Source organism: Cololabis saira, chromosome 20, assembly GCF_033807715.1.
Source record: "Cololabis saira isolate AMF1-May2022 chromosome 20, fColSai1.1, whole genome shotgun sequence".
Lineage (NCBI taxonomy): Eukaryota > Metazoa > Chordata > Actinopteri > Beloniformes > Belonidae > Cololabis > Cololabis saira.
The window spans coordinates 26,038,781-26,063,795 of NC_084606.1; the positions used below are offsets into that span (position 1 = coordinate 26,038,781).

Genomic DNA, 25,015 nt, shown 5'->3' on the forward strand with positions numbered 1-25,015 from the left:
TTACATTTTTACTATATGAGGGGAGGGGGCAGCTTTTCAGTAGATGACAGAAACAACTGTCTAGTAGTCAATCAAACCGAAAAATGAGAACAGGTGTTAAATATCTTACCAGTAGCTGCAGTGATGCTGACTCCAGTACTTCTGAGGTTATCAAACACAGAGAAGAGAGTGAACGTGTACTGAGTTCGTGCAGTGAGAGATGAGACTGTGTGAGTTACTGGTCCATCTCCATGTTGTGCACTGATGTTTGTCTCTGTACCATTAAACTGGAGGACAAAGCTGATGATGTTGTTTACTCTATCCCACTGCAGAGTGATGCTGGTCTCATTGTGGTCAGATGATCTGAAGCCTTTTGCATTTAGAAGAGCTTTGACAGAAGGAAACAAACAAACAAATAAAAAAAAAAAACAACATTTGAGTCAATGAATAACAAAAAAAAACAACAAAAAACGATGGATTATGGATGAAATCAATCCATCCATCCATTTTCTGACCCTTTGCAGGGCCACGGGGGTCTGCTGGAGCCTATCCCAGCTCATTAGAGGCGAGAAGCAGGGGTACAACCTGGACAGGTTGCCAGTCTATCGCAGGGAAGCGATGACATTATTTAATCAATTATCAATAACTAATAATTGAAAATGTTGTTGATAAAGTAGAATTCAATAATTTACAAGGTTGTCTAGCACTGAATGGTACTGTCCCAAAATATACCAGCAGGGGGCACAATTCCTCATAAGGAATCAAACTGCAAATGAGAACAAGTGTTAAAGGAGCTGTATGTAAGAGCAATAATAAAAGGAATCATAAAATGACCCCGATATGTCAACAGACATTTAAAAATCATGTTCATTTCAAATACTTATGTCACTGACAACAGCACTCAAGCCAGGATATTCCAGTTTAAAAAGAGGAGTTGCAGCCCTCAACTGATGTTTATGTTGTCATTTTTTGTTTTGGCCTGAAGCTCCACCCTCCACCTATCTCCCAATCACCAAGTCAGTATTGTTTCTGCATCCGGGTTGCCAACTCGGCTCTAATTATCGCAGCCATGGCAGCCTACGTTCCTGCTGCATTCTGCAGCCTACCTGGCAACCTCTGGTCGGGGGGAGGAGGGGGAGGGTACACGCCGCTCAACAATATTTTGAAAGTGACTGCAGTACCAGTTTTGGCCATTTCTTACAGACGGCTCCTTTAACAGGTGTTAGAAATAAATATCTTACCAGTAGCTGCAGTGATGCTGACTCCAGTACTTCGGACATTCTCAAACACAGAGAAGAGAGTGAACGTGTATTGAGTTGCAGCAGAGAGAGATGAGACTGTGTGAGTTACTGGTCCGTCTCCATCTGGTGCTCTGATGTTTGTCTCTGTACCATTAAATTGGAGGACAAAGCTGATGTTGCCGTTCACTTTATCCCACTGCAGAGTGATGCTGGAGTCAAGTTGTGTTAATGGTCTGAAGCCTTCTGGGTTTTGAGGAGCTGAGACAGAAATAGAAACCAACAAAGTAAGTTTAACAATCTGTTTAGTTTATTCATGTCCATCTGTTTTGCAAATTTGATCTTTAGAAAATCAATGTATTGACCCCCAACTTTCATGCTGTCACGTGTCGTTGACTCTTCACAACATGGATCATTACTGTGCTTATACATTTCTCTTGCAACCAACAAAATCATTTACTTCTTCCTTCAATAAACATGTGATGTATACCCCCAACAACACCTGCAATGTCCCATTTTAATTTCTTCCTTCACAAAATTAATGTCATCAACTAAATATGATTTTGAAATTAAAGTGCAGGCCTACGGTCTGGCTAAGTTTTCTTTCATTGGGACATTTGAAAAGTCTGAAGAGGCTTAAACCAATTAGTCAGATTTTCAAGTTTCCTCTTTTCCCCCATGTCATAAGTTTATTTTGAACTAGCTATGATCAGTCAGCACACACAGCGTCCCCGGCGAGATTTGAACCCAGGACCTTCTAGCTGTGAGACAGCTGCACTACTACACACACACACACACACACACACACACACACACACACACACACACACACACACACACACACACACACACACACACACACACACACACACACACACACACACACACACACACACACACACACACACACACACACACACAAAACACCTTTTTTTTTCTAATTTGATTTGATCTTTATTACTACTGGATAGTGGGTAAATGCCAAAGAAGCAAAACATCTTACCAGTGGCAGCTGTTAGTTGTACGCCACTGCTACTGACGTTTTTAAACACAGAGAAGAGAGTGAACGTGTATTGAGTTGCAGCAGAGAGAGATGAGATGGTGTGAGTTACTGGTCCGTCTCCATCTGGTGCTCTGATGTTTGTCTCTGTACCATTAAACTGGAGGACAAAGCTGATGTTGTCGTTAACTTTAGTCCACTGCAAAGTGATGCTGTCATTTTGTGATGATGCTACGAAGACATCTGCATTGGGAGGAACTGAGACAGAAAAGAAGCAGTTAAAAAGAACATATTATAACCAAATTAGTATCAAATATTTACAAGATATATACGATATCACCTCTCTGCTGTGGAAAGAACCTGGGATTATGGGGAACGTCACGAGGTGCTGGCTAGATATAGTCGAGTTATAGATACGTCAGCAATCTTCAAACCTGGTGGTGGAATCCTGAGGTAAATGGGGGACCTCAGGCTGAATAAGTCCTATCAAGCTTGGACATCTTTTTATTTTATTAGTAGCTAGAGGAGGTGGCTGTGGGAAGGAGGGTCTGGTGCACATTATTATTTACATCTCCTACCTGGCAGGTTTTAAAGTCAATATGGGCTCTAAAATGACTTCCGAGCGACCCTCCGAGATGGGATTCAGCACTCTTCTGACACCATGTAACATGCCATACTCAGGCAGTCTGTATTGATCCAGACGGGAGACGTATGTAGCTCTGTGCTTAACTTTTATTTACAATCCCATACATACTTCTGGTCCGTTCCTTTATAGGTTCCCCCTCTAACCCGGTACACACATACGTTCCTACTACACATCTGTTCCTGCTACAATTAGAAAATTGGGTTTATGCTAAAAACCTAACATAGTAAGGTAACATGGACTAGATATTGGATGATTGTTGCTTGCCAGAACTACATAATTAGTTATCTAACGCTGTAACCCCGTATCCAACTAAGGACTGACTTTAATCTGTCAGCTGAATGTTCCGACAATCAATCAAGGGAAGCAGCTTCATCGCTACCAAAGTCGTACTAAAACATTTTGACAGTTTTTTAAACGCAGTGTACCACATAAAACTGGTTTGCGGTCTGTAAGCACAACTAGATTCATACATGTGGCCCCTAGATTGAGCGCACTGCTGATTTTTAAGTAAATTTAAGGATTTTAAGTGTGCCTTAAAATGTGGTAAATACGGTAATGAGATGTTACTCTGATGAAGAGATATTATCTTACCAGTAGCTGCAGTGATGCTGACTCCAGTACTTCGGACATTCTCAAACACAGAGAAGAGAGTGAACGTGTATTGAGTTGCAGCAGAGAGAGATGAGACTGTGTGAGTTACTGGTCCGTCTCCATCTGGTGCTCTGATGTTTGCCTCTGTACCATTAAATTGGAGGACAAAGCTGATGTTGCCGTTCACTTTATCCCACTGCAGAGTGATGCTGGAGTCAAGTTGTGTTAATGGTCTGAAGCCTTCTGGGTTTTGAGGAGCTGAGACAGAAATAGAAACCAACAAAGTAAGTTTAACCATCTGTTTAGTTTATTCATGTCCATCTGTTTTGCAAATTTGATCTTTAGAAAATCAATGTATTGACCCCCAACTTTCATGCTGTCACGTGTTGTTGACTCTTCACAACATGGATCATTACTGTGCTTATACATTTCTCTTGCAACCAACAAAATCATTAACTTCTTCCTTCAATAAACATGTGATGTATACCCCCAACAACACCTGCAATGTCCCATTTTAATTTCTCCCTTCACAAAATTAATGTCATCAACTAAATATGATTTTGAAATTAAAGTGCAGGCCTACGGTCTGGCTAAGTTTTCTTTCATTGGGACATTTGAAAAGTCTGCAGAGGCTTAAACCAATTAGTCAGATTTTCAAGTTTCCTCTTTTCCCCCATGTCATAAGTTTATTTTGAACTAGCTATGATCAGTCAGCACACACAGCGTCCCCGGCGAGATTTGAACCCAGGACCTTCTAGCTGTGAGACAGCTGCACTACTACACACACACACACACGCACGCACGCACGCACGCACGCACGCACGCACGCACGCACGAAACACCTTTTTTTTTTCTAATTTGATTTGATCTTTATTACTACTGGATAGTGGGTAAATGCCAAAGAAGCAAAACATCTTACCAGTGGCAGCTGTTAGTTGTACGCCACTGCTACTGACGTTTTTAAACACAGAGAAGAGAGTGAACGTGTATTGAGTTGCAGCAGAGAGAGATGAGATGGTGTGAGTTACGGGTCCATCTCCATCTGGTGCTCTGATGTTTGTCTCTGTACCATTAAACTGGAGGACAAAGCTGATGTTGTCGTTAACTTTAGTCCACTGCAAAGTGATGCTGTCATTTTGTGATGATGCTACGAAGACATCTGCATTGGGAGGAACTGAGACAGAAAAGAAGCAGATAAAAAGAACATATTATAACCAAATTAGTATCAAATATTTACAAGATATATACGATATCACCTCTCTGCTTTGGAAAGAACCTGGGATTATGGGGAACGTCACAAGGTGCTGTCTAGATATAGTCGAGTTATAGATACGTCAGCAATCTTCAAACCTGGTGGTGGAATCCTGAGGTAAATGGGGGACCTCAGGCTGAATAAGTCCTATCAAGCTTGGACATCTTTTTATTTTATTAGTAGCTAGAGGAGGTGGCTGTGGGAAGGAGGGTCTGGTGCACATTATTATTTACATCTCCTACCTGGCAGGTTTTAAAGTCAATATGGGCTCTAAAATGACTTCCGAGCGACCCTCCGAGACGGGATTCAGCACTCTTCTGACACCATGTAACATGCCATACTCAGGCAGTCTGTATTGATCCAGACGGGAGACTATGTAGCTCTGTGCTTAACTTTTATTTACAATCCCATACATACTTCTGGTCCGTTCCTTTATAGGTTCCCCCTCTAACCCGGTACACACATACGTTCCTACTACACATCTGTTCCTGCTACAATTAGAAAATTGGGTTTATGCTAAAAACCTAACATAGTAAGGTAACATGGACTAGATATTGGATGATTGTTGCTTGCCAGAACTACATAATTAGTTATCTAACACTGTAACCCCGTATCCAACTAAGGACTGACTTTAATCTGTCAGCTGAATGTTCCGACAATCAATCAAGGGAAGCAGCTTCATCGCTACCAAAGTCGTACTAAAACATTTTGACAGTTTTTTAAACGCAGTGTACCACATAAAACTGGTTTGCGGTCTGTAAGCACAACTAGATTCATACATGTGGCCCCTAGATTGAGCGCACTGCTGATTTTTAAGTAAATTTAAGGATTTTAAGTGTGCCTTAAAATGTGGTAAATACGGTAATGAGATGTTACTCTGATGAAGAGATATTATCTTACCAGTAGCTGCAGTGATGCTGACTCCAGTACTTCGGACATTCTCAAACACAGAGAAGAGAGTGAACGTGTATTGAGTTGCAGCAGAGAGAGATGAGATGGTGTGAGTTACTGGTCCGTCTCCATCTGGTGCTCTGATGTTTGCCTCTGTACCATTAAATTGGAGGACAAAGCTGATGTTGCCGTTCACTTTATCCCACTGCAGAGTGATGCTGGAGTCAAGTTGTGTTAATGGTCTGAAGCCTTCTGGGTTTTGAGGAGCTGAGACAGAAATAGAAACCAACAAAGTAAGTTTAACCATCTGTTTAGTTTATTCATGTCCATCTGTTTTGCAAATTTTATCTTTAGAAAATCAATGTATTGACCCCCAACTTTCATGCTGTCACGTGTCGTTGACTCTTCACAACATGGATCATTACTGTGCTTATACATTTCTCTTGCAACCAACAAAATCATTAACTTCTTCCTTCAATAAACATGTGATGTATAACAATTTTGATGACTGGGATGCAGAAGAGGAGAGAAAAGAAAATAGCCGAGCGGAGCTGAGCGGACTAGAATATCTCCCGTTGCTAAGTCGTATCTCAGGTCCGTCCTAGTTACTGGAGAAGTCAACACTGTGTCCATTGACGGTTCGGAGGAAGTGTAGTCTTAAAGGGCTCACAGAACACCACCACCCGCTTCATGTGTCTAACCGTTTTTCCCCACTCAGCGACACATCTGTTGAGAAACCGACCCTGGTGATTGGAGACTCTATTGTGAGACATGTGAGGCCGACTCCAGAGACCTTAGTTAGGTGCATCCCGGGGGCCAGAGCGGGCGACATAGAAGCAAATTTGAAGCTACTGGCAAAGGGTAATCGTAAATATGGTAAAGTTATCATCAATGTCGGAGCTAACGACTCCCGTCTTCGCCAGTCGGAAGTAACTAAAATGAATATTGTCTCGGTGTGTAACTACGCCAAAACCATGTCGGACTCCGTAGGTTTTTCTGGTCCCCTCCCCAATCTGACCAGCGATGACATGTTTAGTCGCATGCTCTCGCTCCGCCGCTGGTTGTCTCAGTGGTGTCCAGAAAACGACGTGGACTTTATTGACAACTGGGAGACATTCTGGGGAAAGCCCGGTCTGATTAGAAGGGACGGCATTCATCCCACCCGGGATGGTGCAGCTCTTATGTCTAGAAATCTGGCCAATGTTATTAGACACTCCCCCTGACAATGCAGGGTCCAGGCCAGGATGCAGAGCTGTAGTTTAACACACTTCTCTGCTGCTTCTCGAGGACCAACGCCTGCCAACAAAACTGTAGGATTGCATTATGTAATTAGCGACTCTAAAACTGTAGGATTACATGATATTGGCGACTCTGGCCAGGTGCCTAACAAAATAGAAGTGGTTGCAGTTCCCCGCCCTCCAAAAGTTCACCAGGTGCAGCGTTATAGAGGCGTTAACCAAGATAACCTTGTAAAAATTAAAACCAATGTACATTTGGTACCAATTACAGACCGAAAAATTAGATGCGGACTACTAAATATACGATCATTAAGCTCTAAGTCTCTGTTAGTAAATGATATAATTACAGAGAGCAGGAGTGATATTTTCTGCTTAACAGAAACATGGTTACAGGAGGAAGAGTATGTTAGTTTGAATGAATCAACTCCGCCCGGCTACTTTAATCATCACATTCCTAGAAGCACGGGCCGAGGCGGAGGAGTCGCAGCAATTTATAACTCCGGTCTCCAAACAAAAATTGAACCTAAGTGCAACTATAATACATTTGAAAGCCTCATGCTTGGTCTGAAATTTCCGAGCTGGAAATCAGAGAAGCCAGTTGTGTTAGTGGTAGTGTATCGGCCCCCTGCTGGTGCTTATCTAGAGTTTTTGTCTGAATTTTCAGATTTCCTTTCTGGATTATTGATCAGCACAGATAAATTCATCATAGTGGGTGATTTTAACATTCATATGGATGTTGAAAGCGATAATCTTAAATTAGCCTTCGACTCTCTTCTAGAATCAATGGGTATCTCACAAAAAGTGGATAAACCGACGCACTGTTTTAATCATACTCTCGATCTCGTTCTCACCTACGGTGTTGAAACTGATGGTCTGTTGGTGTCACCTGTAAACTCCCTTTTATCCGACCATTACTTAATAACGTTTGAATTTAATTTTGTTGATGTTGAAGTGCAAAATAGGAGGTATTATTTTAGCAGATGTTTGTCTGATGAAGTTATTTTTAAATTTAGGGAGGCCATTGCTTATCTTACGACTGTGCGAAATAGTGATGTAGTCGAGGCCAGTGACCTGGGTTCTACCTCTGCAGATGTTGATTTCCTTGCTAGTAACACTGCTGATTTGTTGCATTCAGCTTTAGATGAAGTTGCTCCTTTGAAAAGGAGGGTTTCTAGCCACAGGAGCTTAACTCCCTGGTATAATTCAGATATCCGCATGTTGAAACAAAACGTGCGTAAAATGGAAAGGAAGTGGTACTCTTGTAGGTCTGTAGACTCTTATCGTGAATGGAAAGATATTCTAATAGTATATAAAAAAGCCATTCGCAAAACCAGAACAGCTTATTATTCAACGTTGATAGAGGATAACAAAAGTAACCCACGTTTTCTGTTCAGCACTGTAGCCAGGCTGACAAAGAGTCGCAACTCTGTTGAGCCGTGCATTCCTGCAGCTCTCAGTAATGAGGACTTTATGAGCTTCTTCAACAGTAAAATCGCGAGAATTAGAGAAGAAATCAACCAGCCGGTTGTAGGTGTTTCTTCAGCTTTAGCGACTTCCCTACGCTCTGACTTATCTCTAGACTGTTTTGATCCTATAGACCTCCCTGAGCTGACCTCACTCGTCAATAGAGCTAAGTCAACCACATGTATGTTAGACCCCATCCCGACTCGACTATTCAAACATATTTTTTCTCTTATTGGTACGACAATACTGGACCAAATTAACCTATCCCTAAGTTTAGGATATGTACCACAGGTTTTCAAAGTCGCAGTAATTAAACCTTTACTTAAAAAACCTTCTCTTGACCCAGACACCTTAGCTAATTATAGACCAATTTCCAACCTTCCATTTGTGTCTAAAATTCTGGAAAAGGCAGTTTCAAGCCAGTTATGTGACTATTTGTATAGAAATGATCTGTTTGAAGTCTTTCAGTCAGGGTTCAGAATGCATCATAGCACAGAGACAGCACTGGTTCGAGTCACGAATGACCTCCTTATGGCCTCAGATAAGGGATTAGTGTCCATACTGGTTCTACTGGACCTCAGTGCTGCTTTTGACACTATAGATCATGGCATTTTACTGCACAGGTTAGAGCATGTTGTTGGGATTAAAGGGACAGCTCTATGTTGGTTTAAATCATACCTATCTGACAGGTTCCAGTTTGTTCATGTACATGAGGTTTCTTCAGAACAGTCAAGGGTCTGTTATGGTGTTCCGCAGGGTTCAGTGCTAGGGCCAATCTTGTTCAGTTTATACATGCAGCCGTTGGGAAGTATAATCCAGAATCAAGGCATACACTTTCATTGTTATGCTGATGATACGCAGCTCTACTTGTCTATGAAGCCGGATGAAATAGAACCGTTAGTTAAACTTCAGGCATGTCTTAGGGACATCAAGGACTGGATGTCCAGAAATTTCCTGCTTCTAAATTCAGATAAAACAGAGGTTATCATTCTTGGTCCAGAGCATCTTAGGAAGGGATTAGATGGTGTTGCGATGGCTTCCAGTGCAACTGTGAGAAACCTTGGTGTTATTTTCGATCAGGATTTGTCGTTTAAACCATATGTCAATCAGGTTTGTAAAATAGCCTTTTTCCATCTCCGTAATATTGCAAAGATTAGGAAAATCCTCTCGCAGAGTGATGCAGAAAAACTAGTTCATGCGTTTGTATCTTCTAGACTAGATTACTGTAATGTGTTGTTAGCAGGATGTCCAAGTAATTTGCTGAATAGGCTCCAGCTGATCCAAAATGCAGCAGCACGAGTACTGACAGGAATTAGCAGGAGAGACCACGTCTCTCCAGTGTTAGCGTCGCTCCATTGGTTACCCGTAAAATTCAGAATCCAATTTAAAATTTTATTACTTGCGTATAAAGCCCAAAACGGCTTAGCTCCGCATTATTTGCAAGACCTGATAGTGCCTTATGTTCCTGTCAGAGCTCTCCGTTCTCAGAGTGCAGGTTTACTCGTAGTTCCTAGAGTATCTAAATGTAGATTTGGAGGGCGGGCGTTCTGCTATCAGGCACCACTACTATGGAACCAACTTCCAATCTGGGTTAAGGAGGCTGACACCACCTCCACCTTTAAAACTAAACTTAAAACATTTCTGTTTAGTAAAGCCTATAGTTAGTGTTTAGTAAACCTCTAGCTGGTGTTGGTAAATCTCTAGGTAGTGTAAACTTTAGTGTGTCAGAGTCGCTCCTGTAGTTTCTTGTGCTGGCCCCCCCTTCTCCTCCCTTTTCTCTCTTTTGTCCATGTTGCAGCATCCTTTGCCGGACACCGGAACCTGCAGGTGGTCGTGGGTGGCTTGTAGCTTGCATTACGGAGCACAAGTCTTTCCCTGACCCTGCACCCCAACCTGGGACTTGCTGATTGGGCCGGAGCTTCGGGAGCTGCGTGCTGGCCTGCGGTCCCCACCCCTGGTCATCCCGTTGCTGGCCCCCCCTCTCCTCCCTTTTCTCTCTCTGCAGGTGGTCGTGGGTGGCTTGTAGCTTGCATTACGGAGCACAAGTCTTTCCCTGACCCTGCACCCCAACCTGGGACTTGCTGATTGGGCCGGAGCTTCGGGAGCTGCGTGCTGGCCTGCGGTCCCCACCCCTGGTCATCCCGTTGCTGGCCCCCCTTCTCCTCCCTTTTCTCTCTCTGCAGGTGGTCGTGGGTGGCTTGTAGCTTGCATTACGGAGCACAAGTCTTTCCCTGACCCTGCACCCCAACCTGGGACTTGCTGATTGGGCCGGAGCTTCGGGAGCTGCGTGCTGGCCTGCGGTCCCCACCCCTGGTCATCCCGTTGCTGCTTCCACCTGCCTGCTGTGCTGTTGCCGTCCCTGACCCACCAGTCTGGCCCTCGGCAGGAGGGTCCCCCCTTATGAGCCTGGTCCTGCTCAAGGTTTCTTCTCTCCTAAAGGGGAGTTTTTCCTTCCCACTGTTTGGCTTAAGGTTTTTCTCCCACTAGGGGAGTTTTTACCTGCCATTGTTTATGTAATAACTGCTCGGGGGTCATGTTCTGGGTATGGGTCTCTGGAAAGCGTCTAGAGACAACTCTGTTGTATTAGACGCTATATAAATAAAATTAAATGAATTGAAAATTGAATTACATAAGGACCTCATGGGACGGTTGTGATTGTTCCAGGTATTAGTCAAACCCTCAGGTGTTACCAAGGAAACTGAATTATGGCTTGTTAAAAAACGTTGTAATTTACCAGGTTACAACGGTTGCAGACGAGAGATTAAATAGTCCGCTCAGCCGCTCAGCTGTGGCTTGTTTAGTTTAGTGTAACATGCAATACTCAGGCAGTCTGTATTGATCCAGACGGGAGACGTATGTAGCTCTGTGCTTAACTTTTATTTACAATCCCATACATACTTCTTGTCCGTTCCTTTATAGGTTCCCCCTCTAACCCGGTACACACATACGTTCCTACTACACATCTGTTCCTGCTACAATTAGAAAATTGGCTTTATGCTAAAAACCTAACATAGTAAGGTAATATGGACTAGATATTGGATGATTGTTGCTTACCAGAACTACATAATTAGTTATCTAACGCTGTAACCCCGTATCCAACTAAGGACTGACTTTAATCTGTCAGCTGAATGTTCCGACAATCAATCAAGGGAAGCAGCTTCATCGCTACCAAAGTCGTACTAAAACATTTTGACAGTTTTTTAAACGCAGTGTACCACATAAAACTGGTTTGCGGTCTGTAAGCACAACTACATTCATACATGTGGCCCCTAGATTAAGCGCACTGCTGATTTTTTAGTAAATTTAAGGATTTTAAGTGTGCCTTAAAATGTGGTAAATACGGTAATGAGATGTTACTCTGATGAAGAGATATTATCTTACCAGTAGCTGCACTGATGCTGACTCCAGTACTTCGGACATTCTCAAACACAGAGAAGAGAGTGAACGTGTATTGAGTTGCAGCAGAGAGAGATGAGATGGTGTGAGTTACTGGTCCGTCTCCATCTGGTGCTCTGATGTTTGCCTCTGTACCATTAAACTGGAGGACAAAGCTGATGTTGCCGTTCACTTTATCCCACTGCAGAGTGATGCTGGAGTCAAGTTGTGTTAATGGTCTGAAGCCTTCTGGGTTTTGAGGAGCTGAGACAGAAATAGAAACCAACAAAGTAAGTTTAACCATCTGTTTAGTTTATTCATGTCCATCTGTTTTGCAAATTTTATCTTTAGAAAATCAATGTATTGACCCCCAACTTTCATGCTGTCACGTGTTGTTGACTCTTCACAACATGGATCATTACTGTGCTTATACATTTCTCTTGCAACCAACAAAATCATTAACTTCTTCCTTCAATAAACATGTGATGTATACCCCCAACAACACCTGCAATGTCCCATTTTAATTTGTCCCTTCACAAAATTAATGTCATCAACTAAATATGATTTTGAAATTAAAGTGCAGGCCTACGGTCTGGCTAAGTTTTCTTTCATTGGGACATTTGAAAAGTTTATTTTGAACTAGCTATGATCAGTCAGCACACACAGCGTCCCCGGCGAGATTTGAACCCAGGACCTTCTAGCTGTGAGACAGCTACACTACTACACACACACACACACACACACACACACGCACGCACAAAACACCTTTTTTTTTTTCTAATTTGATTTGATCTTTATTACTACTGGATAGTGGGTAAATGCCAAAGAAGCAAAACATCTTACCAGTGGCAGCTGTTAGTTGTACGCCACTGCTACTGACGTTTTTAAACACAGAGAAGAGAGTGAACGTGTATTGAGTTGCAGCAGAGAGAGATGAGATGGTGTGAGTTACGGGTCCATCTCCATCTGGTGCTCTGATGTTTGTCTCTGTACCATTAAACTGGAGGACAAAGCTGATGTTGTCGTTAACTTTAGTCCACTGCAAAGTGATGCTGTCATTTTGTGATGATGCTACGAAGACATCTGCATTGGGAGGAACTGAGACAGAAAAGAAGCGGATAAAAAGAACATATTATAACCAAATTAGTATCAAATATTTACAAGATATATACGATATCACCTCTCTGCTGTGGAAAGAACCTGGGATTATGGGGAACGTCACAAGGTGCTGTCTAGATATAGTCGAGTTATAGATACGTCAGCAATCTTCAAACCTGGTGGTGGAATCCTGAGGTAAATAGGGGACCTCAGGCTGAATAAGTCCTATCAAACTTGGACATCTTTTTATTTTATTAGTAGCTAGAGGAGGTGGCTGTGGGAAGGAGGGTCTGGTGCACATTATTATTTACATCTCCTACCTGGCAGGTTTTAAAGTCAATATGGGCTCTAAAATGACTTCCGAGCGACCCTCCGAGACGGGATTCAGCACTCTTCTGACACCATGTAACATGTCATACTCAGGCAGTCTGTATTGATCCAGACGGGAGACTATGTAGCTCTGTGCTTAACTTTTATTTATAATCCCATACATACTTCTGGTCCGTTCCTTTATAGGTTCCCCTTCTAACCCGGTACACACATACGTTCCTACTACACATCTGTTCCTGCTACAATTAGAAAATTGGGTTTATGCTAAAAACCTAACATAGTAAGGTAACATGGACTAGATATTGGATGATTGTTGCTTGCCAGAACTACATAATTAGTTATCTAACGCTGTAACCCCGTATCCAACTAAGGACTGACTTTAATCTGTCAGCTGAATGTTCCGACAATCAATCAAGGGAAGCAGCTTCATCGCTACCAAAGTCGTACTAAAACATTTTGACAGTTTTTTAAACGCAGTGTACCACATAAAACTGGTTTGCGGTCTGTAAGCAAAACTACATTCATACATGTGGCCCCTAGATTGAGCGCACTGCTGATTTTTAGTAAATTTAAGGATTTTAAGTGTGCCTTAAAATGTGGTAAATACGGTAATGAGATGTTACTCTGATGAAGAGATATTATCTTACCAGTAGCTGCACTGATGCTGACTCCAGTACTTCGGACATTCTCAAACACAGAGAAGAGAGTGAACGTGTATTGAGTTGCAGCAGAGAGAGATGAGATGGTGTGAGTTACTGGTCCGTCTCCATCTGGTGCTCTGATGTTTGCCTCTGTACCATTAAATTGGAGGACAAAGCTGATGTTGCCGTTCACTTTATCCCACTGCAGAGTGATGCTGGAGTCAAGTTGTGTTAATGGTCTGAAGCCTTCTGGGTTTTGAGGAGCTGAGACAGAAATAGAAACCAACAAAGTAAGTTTAACCATCTGTTTAGTTTATTCATGTCCATCTGTTTTGCAAATTTTATCTTTAGAAAATCAATGTATTGACCCCTAACTTTCATGCTGTCACGTGTTGTTGACTCTTCACAACATGGATCATTACTGTGCTTATACATTTCTCTTGCAACCAACAAAATCATTAACTTCTTCCTTCAATAAACATGTGATGTATACCCCCAACAACACCTGCAATGTCCCATTTTAATTTCTCCCTTCACAAAATTAATGTCATCAACTAAATATGATTTTGAAATTAAAGTGCAGGCCTACGGTCTGGCTAAGTTTTCTTTCATTGGGACATTTGAAAAGTCTGCAGAGGCTTAAACCAATTAGTCAGATTTTCAAGTTTCCTCTTTTCCCCCATGTCATAAGTTTATTTTGAACTAGCTATGATCAGTCAGCACACACAGCGTCACCGGCGAGATTTGAACCCAGGACCTTCTAGCTGTGAGACAGCTGCACTACTACACACACACACACACACACACACACACACACACACACACACACACACACACACACACACACACACACACACACACACACACACACACACACACACACACACACACACACACACACACACACACACACACACACACACACACACACACACACAAAACACCTTTTTTTTTTTTTTCTAATTTGATTTGATCTTTATTACTACTGGATAGTGGGTAAATGCCAAAGAAGCAAAACATCTTACCAGTGGCAGCTGTTAGTTGTACGCCACTGCTACTGACGTTTTTAAACACAGAGAAGAGAGTGAACGTGTATTGAGTTGCAGCAGAGAGAGATGAGATGATGTGAGTTACTGGTCCATCTCCATCTGGTGCTCTGATGTTTGTCTCTGTACCATTAAACTGGAGGACAAAGCTGATGTTGTCGTTAACTTTAGTCCACTGCAAAGTGATGCTGTCATTTTGTGATGATGCTACGAAGACATCTGCATTGGGAGGAACTGAGACAGAAAAGAAGCAGATAAAAAGAACATATTATAACCAAATTAGTATCAAATATTTACAAGATATATACGATATCACCTCTCTGCTGTGGAAAGAACCTGGGATTTTGGGGAACGTCACGAGGTGCTGGCTAGATATAGTCGAGTTATAGATACGTCAGCAATCTTCAAACCTGGTGGTGGAATCCTGAGGTAAATGGGGGACCTCAGGCTGAATAAGTCCTATCAAGCTTGGACATCTTTTTATTTTATTAGTAGCTAGAGGAGGTGGCTGTGGGAAGGAGGGTCTGGTGCACATTATTATTTACATGTCCTACCTGGCAGGTTTTAAAGTCAATACGGGCTCTAAAATGCTCCAACATGGGAACCGGGGGGGTTGTTAGAGAATGGGACTGATGTGATGTGGGGATAACATTCTAGAAATTTTGCTTCATGATCAACAACCTATGGTGCAGCAACAGCTCCACACTCAACACCTCATGCTCCCCACATCTGGAATACATCAGCGTGAAATGCCGGCCGTCTTACCTTCCAAGAGAATTTGCCTCGTGATCCTGGTCAGAGTTTACATTCCACCCTTAGCCAACGCCATCACCGCCATCACCGCCATCACCGCCATCACCGCCATCACCGCCATCACCGCCATCACCGCCATCACCGCCATCACCGCCATCACCGAGCTCGCCAACTACATCTCTTCCGTGGAAAGTCATCACCACGATGCCACAGTAATCGCGCTGGGCGACTTCAACCACGCCGACCTGTCCACCGAGCTCCCCAGCTACATCCAACAGGTGACCTGCCCCAGCAGGGGCAACAACACGCTCGACCACTGCTATGTGGCATCCAGCGATGCATACCGGTCTTTTCCGCGGACACCGATGGGTAACTCGGACCACGGCATCCTCCTCCTCATCCCCAGATACCGCCAGAAAGTTAAATCCATCAAAGCCACCGAAAAAACAGCTAAATCCTGGTCCATCTCCAACATCAACACCCTGCGTGCCAGCTTCGACTGTACTGACTGGGACGTCTTCAGTCCAGGTGTGGAGAGCGCAGATGGCCTCGATCAGCAGTATGACGCGATGACATCATGGATCAATTACTGCCAGGAGACGTACATCACCACCAAAACCGTGAGAATACACAGCAATAATAAACCATGGTTTAACAAAGAAATTCAACTTCTATGCAAAAAAAAGAACACAGCTTACCACAGTGGAAACAAGGAACTCTATAACTCTGCAAACTCAGAACTTAGATCAGCCATCAGGAAAGCAAAAGCACAATATGGAAAACACTTAGAAAACCAGCTCACACCTAACAACACCAAAACAGTTTGGAATAAATTAAAAAACATGACCAACATGAACAATACCCCCCCCCCCCCCCCCCCCCCCCCATATCCATCACAGACCCCCAGCTTCCGGACAAGTTAAATAAATTTTACACTCGTTTTGAACAGTCCCCTGTATCTCCATACTCTCCACCCACCCCGCCCCCCTGCCCCCCCTTTGCAGAGGAGGAGGTCAGGAGGGCCTTCAGGAAAGTAAAGAGAAGGAAAGCTGCTGGGCCCGATGGAGTGAGCCCAGACACACTATTCCATTGTGCAGAACAGCTTGCCCCACCATTCACCAAACTGTTCAACTCCATGCTTCGTCACTGCACGGTTCCGAACTGTGCCAAGGACTCGATCATCATCCCTGTGCCAAAATCCAACAAAATCTCCTGCCTCAATGACTATCGCCCCATCACCCTCACATCTATAATTATGAAAACATTTGAATGCATCATTCTCTCCCACCTGAAAGCTCTCACCTCCCCCCTACTGGACACTCACCAATTTGCATATCGCTCTAACAGATCTGTGGAAGATGCAGTCAACCTGGCCCTTCACAGCTCACTCCAGCACCTGGACACACCCAACACCTACACCCGCACCCTTTTTATGGATTTTAGTTCTGCCTTCAACACCATAGACCCGGTCAAACTCCTCAATAAAATGCTGGACATGAACATTCACCCCTCCCTATGTCACCTCATCAGGAGTTTCCTGTGGCAGAGGCGTCAGAGGGTTAGGATAGGCAGACTCCTGTCCGGCCCTCTGACCCTCAGTACTGGTGCCCCCCAGGGCTCTGTCCTCTCCCCCTGGCTATTCTCCATCTACACCAACCTCCTCACATCTCACCACAGGACAGTCTCCATCTATAAGTATGCAGATGACACAACCATAACTGGACTCATCACCAACAACAACGAAACTCATTACAGAGAGCAGGTGGCCCAAGCTGTAACTTGGTGGCAGGACAATAACCTCCAACTTAACACTTCTAAAACCAAAGAACTCATAACAGATTTCAGATGCAAACCACCCCTCAAAACACCCCTCCTCATCTCTGGACAACCTATCACAATCACAGACTCCTACAGTTTCCTGGGCACTCATATCAGCAACACACTCAAATAGGACTATAACACAAGCCTTATAATAAAATGGCCAACCAAAGACTATTCCACCTCAGGCAGCTCAAGAAATACAAAGTCAAACGCAATCTCCTCCTCCTGTTCTACACAGCCATCCTAGAAAGCATCCTCAAAGCTTCCATCTCAGTCTGGTACGGCACTCTGGACACCCACTCACGCAGCAAACTCCAACGTATCATAAAAAAAGCATCTCTAATTACAAACACCCCCCTCCCATCACTTGATTCACTTTACCATAAACGCACAATAACGAGAGCACATAAAATAATCTCCGATTCAACACACCCAGCTAACCACCTTTTTCAACTGTTGCCCTCTGGCAGGCGCTTTAGGTCCATTTCAACAAAAACAACCCGGTTCAAAAACAGCTTTTTTCCCACTGCCATCAGGCTACTGAACTCCACTCATCTCCATACTCCATTTGTGTTAAATGTATAGTCTGTATGTAAATGTCTGCTTTAATGTCGATGTCTGCTCATGTATGTTAAATGTATAACTGATGTCTGTTGCCACACAGTACTATGTGCTGGCACTATGCTGTGCCGAAAGCGACTTGTTGTGCAGTCCTTAATAAATGAATTGAAATAATATGACCCGTGAGTTCAAGACCATTTAAAGTTCATTGAGGGATTTTGTGGTAAAATAAGAGATGATACAATGATCATGATGAGATGTGACCAAATCTTAAACCAGCATGGCAGTTGGGGGTGGATGATGGACAGAGGCGGAGGGTAATGTTGTTTATACAGTACATGTTGTGAAGCAGAGTGTGGTGTGAGGCATGACACCCAAGCTCTTTACCTAAACAGAGGGAGGGATAGCAAAGTTATCAATGGATAATGAAAAACTGTCAGAGATGGACTGTGTGGATTTAGTGGCAGCAAGTAGAAAACTTTTATTGCTGTTAAATTTGAGGAAGTTGTGGGGGGAAAAAGGGGTGTGGTAGTACAGGCAGAACTGGCTGTCATCTTGGCTCTTGTCCAGTTGTTTTTTAGAGAAAATGTTTCCTATTGGCAGTCGTTCAAACACATCTACCATGCATATCGTCTCTGTAGGAGCCGCATTTAAGTTTATTTACCATTTGTGTTGTTTATTAGTAAAATATTAAGTGTGCGCCTTCCTCCCTCCTCAGGTGGGGAGGCTGGCGCTAGTCTTTAAGTTGGTGGTGGTGACGTATGACGCAAGAAGGCGGAGAGCAGCGACACTGTCATTGACCGCGGCTGCAGGATGAGCAGGGGAATGGGAACTTGTGACATTTACTGATAAAACCCAAGGACTCTATGTCATCTTTTCTTTGAAGTTTGTTATTTTGCAATAAATTCTAAGCATCAGAAAATCAATACGCTCTTTGAATTATTTAAAGGACAGCTGGGAGTCTGACATCTGCTTAAGCCTTCCCATGGGGCAAAGAAATAAGAATGAATGGACGGAATGTGGTAAAGGAAAACCCATCTTTAGATTTTGCCCCTACAGTCTCTATAACTGCCTTGTCACCAACTTTATAATCTGATCTGATGAGTTTAAGGTGCTGGCGATATCCACTTCTGGGAAGACTGGTTATTGTTGGTAAGATTAGCAAATTGTGTCATCAAAAAAAACAAAAAACAAAAAAAACATTATATGTTATATATTAAATTGATTATATATTAAAATGCATATATATATACTTTAAGTTTTTATCAAACTTGGTATGAACCATTAATATATATGCAGACAAAAAAAAAAAAGATTAGCAAATTGTTTGGAAACTATAAACCCTCATAGAGTGATGGCCACAACAATCAATCCTCCAAGATCTGTCATAATTGCTTTCCTCATGAGGATTGTGTTAATTTCCACCTGAGTGCTCCAGGAAAGCAATATACTAAAACCTCTGCTTTTATAGTGCCCTCGCTTGCTGATAATCAGTGGAATCAGTTGGCACTGTACATATATGTTCCTCTATGCATCAATTTAGTGCTGGCTGACTTGCACAAGAATACTTGTGGAAACGATGCAATATAGGAGAATTGATATTTGTTGATGAATACATTTATGTTATGTTTTGCACATAGTTTATATGTTCATCACTAGCCTTGTTTCAACCATGAATCACTGCAATATTTGGCAGCAGATATTTAAAGAAGTTACCTGTTGTGTAACAGATGGCAGGGAAGGTGAGACTGCAGTCTTCATCTGACCATCGTCCTGAGTCACTGAATCCTGCAGCGATACACTGTTCTGCGTTTGAGCTTGGTTGACCAGTGGCCCAGTGTTGGAACAGCGAGTGGCTCCCATCAGACCACTGTCTCTGGCCATACAGACCAATCCACACACGAGCGCCATTTGCCAGGTTTGTAATGATGGTATTTTCATTTTGATTTCGTATACTGAGGGGACAAGAACTATATTAACATCCAAAAAACAGTTTATAGCTTGTTTAAAAACATTCAACCATCAATGGAACTTAAAAAATATTTCACAAGGCTTTACAGTTGATTTTAGAAACCATGACAAAGAATCTTATTGCATCATCACATCTTATTTTCATTTTATACAGATATACCTTGTTAAATGCAGACACACAGTAATGTTTTATCAGTTTCTGGAATTAGAAATAGGGGACTATGTTTTAGCAGTTTGTGCCCAATAAGAGTTGTTTTCCCAGAACGTTATGGCTTGGTGGGGAAACAATACTAAAAAGTGTGTGTGTGTGTGTGTGTGTGTGTGTGTGTGTGTGTGTGTGTGTGTGTGTGTGTGTGTGTGTGTGTGTGTGTGTGTGTGTGTGTGTGTGTGTGTGTGTGTGTGTGTGTGTGTGTTTGTTGTAACCAGATTTTTAGAAAATTACTTTTGACTAAACCATAAACTTTAAAAAAAAAATTCAATCAAGTATTTTAAAAAGCCTTCTTGTTTGCATTTCATCGCAGTGAAAAACAACCACCACACTGACAAACGATGTGATAGAAAAATAAATAAATAAATCCCTGCACTGGTCCTAAAAAAACCCACGTGTGATATAGTGTGATAAGTTATATACAATAAATTGACACATTAAGAGCATACAAACTGATATATCGCATTTTGCAAAATATTAAAATCAGTCTAAGATTGCATCCCCATTTAAAATGTGATTTAATGAATAGAATACGTTAAAAAAAAGAACCTGTTGAATCATTGAAGTCTATGCGCCTTCATTAGTGTGCACAGTACCTGGCTAAATCGACATAGTTCTCCCTGCAGTATTTCTGGGAGTCAGTCCAGCTGAGTGAAATGCCAGCAGGAATAACAAAGGATGCGGTGTAATTTACTGTTCCTGCAAATACACGTTTAAAAGTAATGAACGGCAGAATTAAATAACGCCAGAAGAAATGAAGACCAAATTATTAGGCTGTTTTAATACATTAGGATTCATTAGGATAAATTGTTACTAGAAATATCATGAAAAAAACTCACCATTGTAGCATACGAAAGGTCTATTCACCGTGCAGTCATCGTCATTCCATGAGCCGAAGTGACTTCCACCAAAAAGTTCGCCGCAGTATTCTTTTCCCTCGACATTGTTGGGCTCGTTAGAAAACCAGTTTCTAAAAGCAATCTCCCCTTCACCATAGAAGCTGCTGTCATTTATGGACCATCTCCAACTGTTTTCCCAATCATCAAAAAGTCCTATCCAAGCCTTGCCTGTTAAAAGAAATGGTCAGAATGGAGGAGCGTTTTCCAAAGCTGTCTGACCCAAAACTGTGGTTTTTTTTATATGGTTTTCTGTGTTCATGGCAAGTTTATTCAAATCCTGGTCGTCACTTTGGGAATTTAAAGTGTACAGTATATTTCAAAAGTACAAATCTACCATTGAGGACTCACCAGTAAAGTTTGACGTGTTTACAATAGCGAGATCAGCTGTCTTTTCTATGGTGGCCAGGTCCGTGTAATCACGTCTGCAGAGACTCTGAGCATCTGTCCAGTTCAGCTCCGTGTTCACAAAGTAGTACTGACGAGTCTGGGCAAAGGCAGCCCTGAACACTGCTCCTGGAAAGGAAACATGCCTGTCATATTTCTTTGTTTATTTATCTTTTAACCTGTCTGTTTTTGCACTAATAATTTTACAGTGTATATGAATAGCTACTAGGAATCAGGTGGGCAAAGCGGTTATGATGGTACTTGAGCGTAGTAACTAACAAAAAAAAAATTCAAACAGACATCTGATCATGTTTGTCATCTATGTACAGTTTACTGTGAGAAAATTGTTCCTCCGCTTCAATAGTGCAGTTGACTGGATAACAATGAAAGCTTAAAGTAGATGTAATCAGTGAAAGGGAAAAATGTTCTGCAAAGTACCAAGTGATACCTAAAATAACCGGTTCAGCAAGCTCATAGTTCTGTAAACAGAGTTCATGGTTCATAGTCAGTACAGACTGAAAAAGTACTTTTTCAACCCACTTCATGAACAGTTTCAACAATAAAACATGCAGTAGTGTTTGTAAATAAGTGTTTCTGACACTTTAGAAAAAATCTCCAGATCAACACCATTTTTATGTTTATGTATCGATGATTTTATCTCTATTGAACTCCCAGTCCAACATTCATAAACATCCTACCTGCTTTTGTTGCACTGTTTTTCTTTCTTTCCCGTACTGCACTACTTTTTATTTTTCATTCCAATGGATATACTGTTTATATTTTGTAATTATATATTTTTTACCCTTTCCCTGCATGTGTGTGTTGTGTGTACTGCTGCTGCACAAAGTGAATTTCCCCATTGAGGGAGAAATAAAGGACAATCTTATCTTATCTTTATCAAACACAATTAGGGTCAGAATGCAGTCACAAGACGTCTAACTGGTGCAAAGTAAATAAAGAGAAAATCCAGTTCTGGCTCAGCTTCAGTGCATACCAAACATAAACTTATGTAAAATGTAATAATTTGTTAATAAAAGACCTTCATGGTGTAATTCTATTACTCATGACTGACAGTAATTTCTCTGCGACTCATACGTTCACTGCAGATTTCAGATGGAAAGCACTTTGGTTAAACTCATGCTGTATAACATAGACTTGACTGCAACACCAAAAGAATATGTTAACCTACAAATAAATCAGGAGTGTGTACAATTGGGGGAATTGCGTTCTAATTTTCTTTTCTTCACATGTAAACTATTTACCTGTGCAATTCCATCTGTTACTAATACAGACCTCTGATACATACTGAAACCAACACCCTCAAATTAAGTGTATTTCAAAAATAATCATTAAACCAAAAACATCTGCATCTGATTTAAAAAAAAAAAAAATCAATTAAAAAAATCTGTTGAACTGATTCAAACGTTTAAATTACCCCGGAACAGAAAAGTGTGTTTCTATGCAGCATTAATGACAAACAATTTAACAGCGAGTAAAACAAAAACAAAACCAATTTAGAATAAAATAGGGACTAACCTGTTATCACAAAGACAATCAGCCTGAGATACATGACTCAAACCTTTGAAAAGATGCATAACGTTAATTCTGTATAAAATGCTCACGTTGAAATTTTGAAAATAAATCAGATCCGTAAAATATTGCATTAGCAGTACAGATTGCACTTACCATTCAAATTTCAAACCCTTCTTCCTTGAAACTAAACCACATCCCAGAAGTCTTGAATGTTAACTGATGTCCACTTGTTCTCGTTGTTTGAATTTTGTTAGGGCACAGATGCAGTATGATGATAGAGAATAAAAATGTGATCCAGCCTGTTTTACTGTTTTAGAGGAAATAGTGGCACAGATATGTATCATACAGTAAGTTAATCAGAAATCTAACAAAATGAATAGAAACTGTGGGTTAAGATCGTCATCGTCTTCCTCTTGCTCCTTACATAGATCCATAAACAAGATTGAGTAACTGCGATGAACCACGGAGAGAGTTGATGTATAAACACTGCTGGAGGGGCCCGAACTAGCTCCCTGAGTGCTGCCTTAGTAGTTTTTATGAGTTTACATTCACTTCAAGCTGTTAACTCACTTTCACTTAACCCAAAAACTCCTTAAAAAATGCACAAAGAAAAGTCTGCAATTATTAGCTCAAAAGGTTCCCCCCACAAGTCACTATTCCTCTGCTGGAAGAAGGTGATGTTTCACACTGGTCTGGAAGAAGATAAGGTCGTCACACCTTCATGTGTTGTAAACAGAATATCTTGAGGAACTTTTTAGCTGAGTGGAGTTTTGAAGGTTAAGTTTCAAACACAATAGCTTCATCAAGCATGAACCGGGGTTTGAGCCATCTTAAAAACACTGAATCGTGCCAAATGTTCAAAGCTTCACCTGTCAACTCGAAGCAGTTAGTGACTTGGTCTGAATGAAACAGTGAAGTGGTTCAACAGTCATCAGTGACGTCACATGAAGCATGCTCCGGCCCACTGCTTCACCATAACTACCCTGTCAAGTTTGAAGCGTGCATCGAAGCTTCGGTTCAAAGATACGCTGGGCATCCCTAATTCACTTTATCCAAAGTACAAATTGGAGACTGAACTGGCAATCATCTAATTAGTTGAAAGTTACCTGGGGTCTCATTTATAAAGCAGTGCGTAGAATTCATACTAAAAGTGCAAGTACACCCAAAAGCCAAAAATCCGGATTTGTTCGCTTTATAAATCACAGTCCAGCTGGAAGGTTGCGCAGGTGAATTCGCCTCATATCCCGCCCTCTACACGCCCACTTTACACCTTAAAAGGGCAATGCAAAGTAGTATTTGCATATGAATGAGCCTGCTGAGCATGCGCAGTGGCTTCCTGCAGTCTGTTTGTGCGTCAGGATGAATGAGACGTATCCAGCCACCGTGCCACTACATTTCACGGAGACTGAGATCGAAGTGTTGAGGATGAGGTGGAGGACAGGAAAACGACATTATTTGGTGGTCACAGTAAAAGTATAAATAGTATATAAATAGTATAAAATAAAGCGAGTGAAAATAAAACGCCATGAGGCGCAAGGGCGCAATTTCCACTGGAAACAGGGGAGACATGTCCCCCCCACTTTTCAAACTCATGCTTTTGTCTCCCCCCCCCCCCTTTTTTTACAGTTTAAGAACTAACGGTAGGCTCAGCCTGTAATCGCAAATCATCAAGACACCCTGTGCGAATATATATTATAAGTCTGATATATGTTGTGATATGTGATGACATTATGAAGAGTATGACATGAATATGGCTTCATTTCACCACCTCATAGCCTGCGTGGCCAGTTCCCCATATCTTAAGTAAATTCCTACGGGAGGGTCAGGGTTGCCGTAGGGATACGCAGATTTTTCGGTTAGTTTTTTCTTTTTAAATCCAAACCTTTGCGTAGAATGTGGCATCCGCATCTTTCAAGCCCTGTTTTGTGCGCAAGCAAGCTTTATAAATGAGGCCCCTGGTCTTTTTAGGAGCTGGAGGAGAGTGATTCATTCACGCCACTCTCTTGTTTCTCTTGGGCAATAAAAAAAAAGACAGGAAAAAGAAGAAAAGAAGCATCCAGTCATATATACCGTTGCCATGGTATTGATTGCTCCAG

General features: G+C 41.9%; 1 protein-coding gene across 1 annotated transcript; it reads right to left on the reverse strand.

The window, feature by feature from the left end:
- LOC133420493 (tenascin-like) lies at nucleotides 1-23,177 on the reverse strand. The gene is made up of 17 exons (XM_061710186.1): nucleotides 23,073-23,177; nucleotides 22,923-22,965; nucleotides 21,351-21,515; nucleotides 20,943-21,170; nucleotides 20,700-20,802; nucleotides 19,641-19,879; nucleotides 14,769-15,023; nucleotides 13,750-14,007; nucleotides 12,518-12,772; nucleotides 11,681-11,938; nucleotides 5,607-5,864; nucleotides 4,374-4,628; nucleotides 3,455-3,712; nucleotides 2,221-2,475; nucleotides 1,221-1,478; nucleotides 110-367; nucleotides 1-11 (listed from the first exon to the last, which is right to left on the reverse strand). The coding sequence occupies exons 2-17, from the start codon at nucleotides 22,954-22,956 to the stop codon at nucleotides 1-3; spliced, it is 3,348 nt and encodes a 1,115-aa protein (XP_061566170.1). The 5' UTR covers nucleotides 22,957-22,965; nucleotides 23,073-23,177.
- Nucleotides 23,178-25,015: the final 1,838 nt, after the last annotated feature.

Coding starts and splice junctions, on each gene's coding strand:
- LOC133420493 (XM_061710186.1), bottom strand. CDS start 22,956: ATGTATCTCAGGCTGATTGTCTTTGTGATAACAG. Junction 19,880..20,699: donor AACTATGTCGATTTAGCCAG/GTACTGTGCACA, acceptor TTGTCCCCTCAG/TATACGAAATCAAAATGAAA. Junction 15,024..19,640: donor TGCCATCTGTTACACAACAG/GTAACTTCTTTA, acceptor TTTCTGTCTCAG/TTCCTCCCAATGCAGATGTC.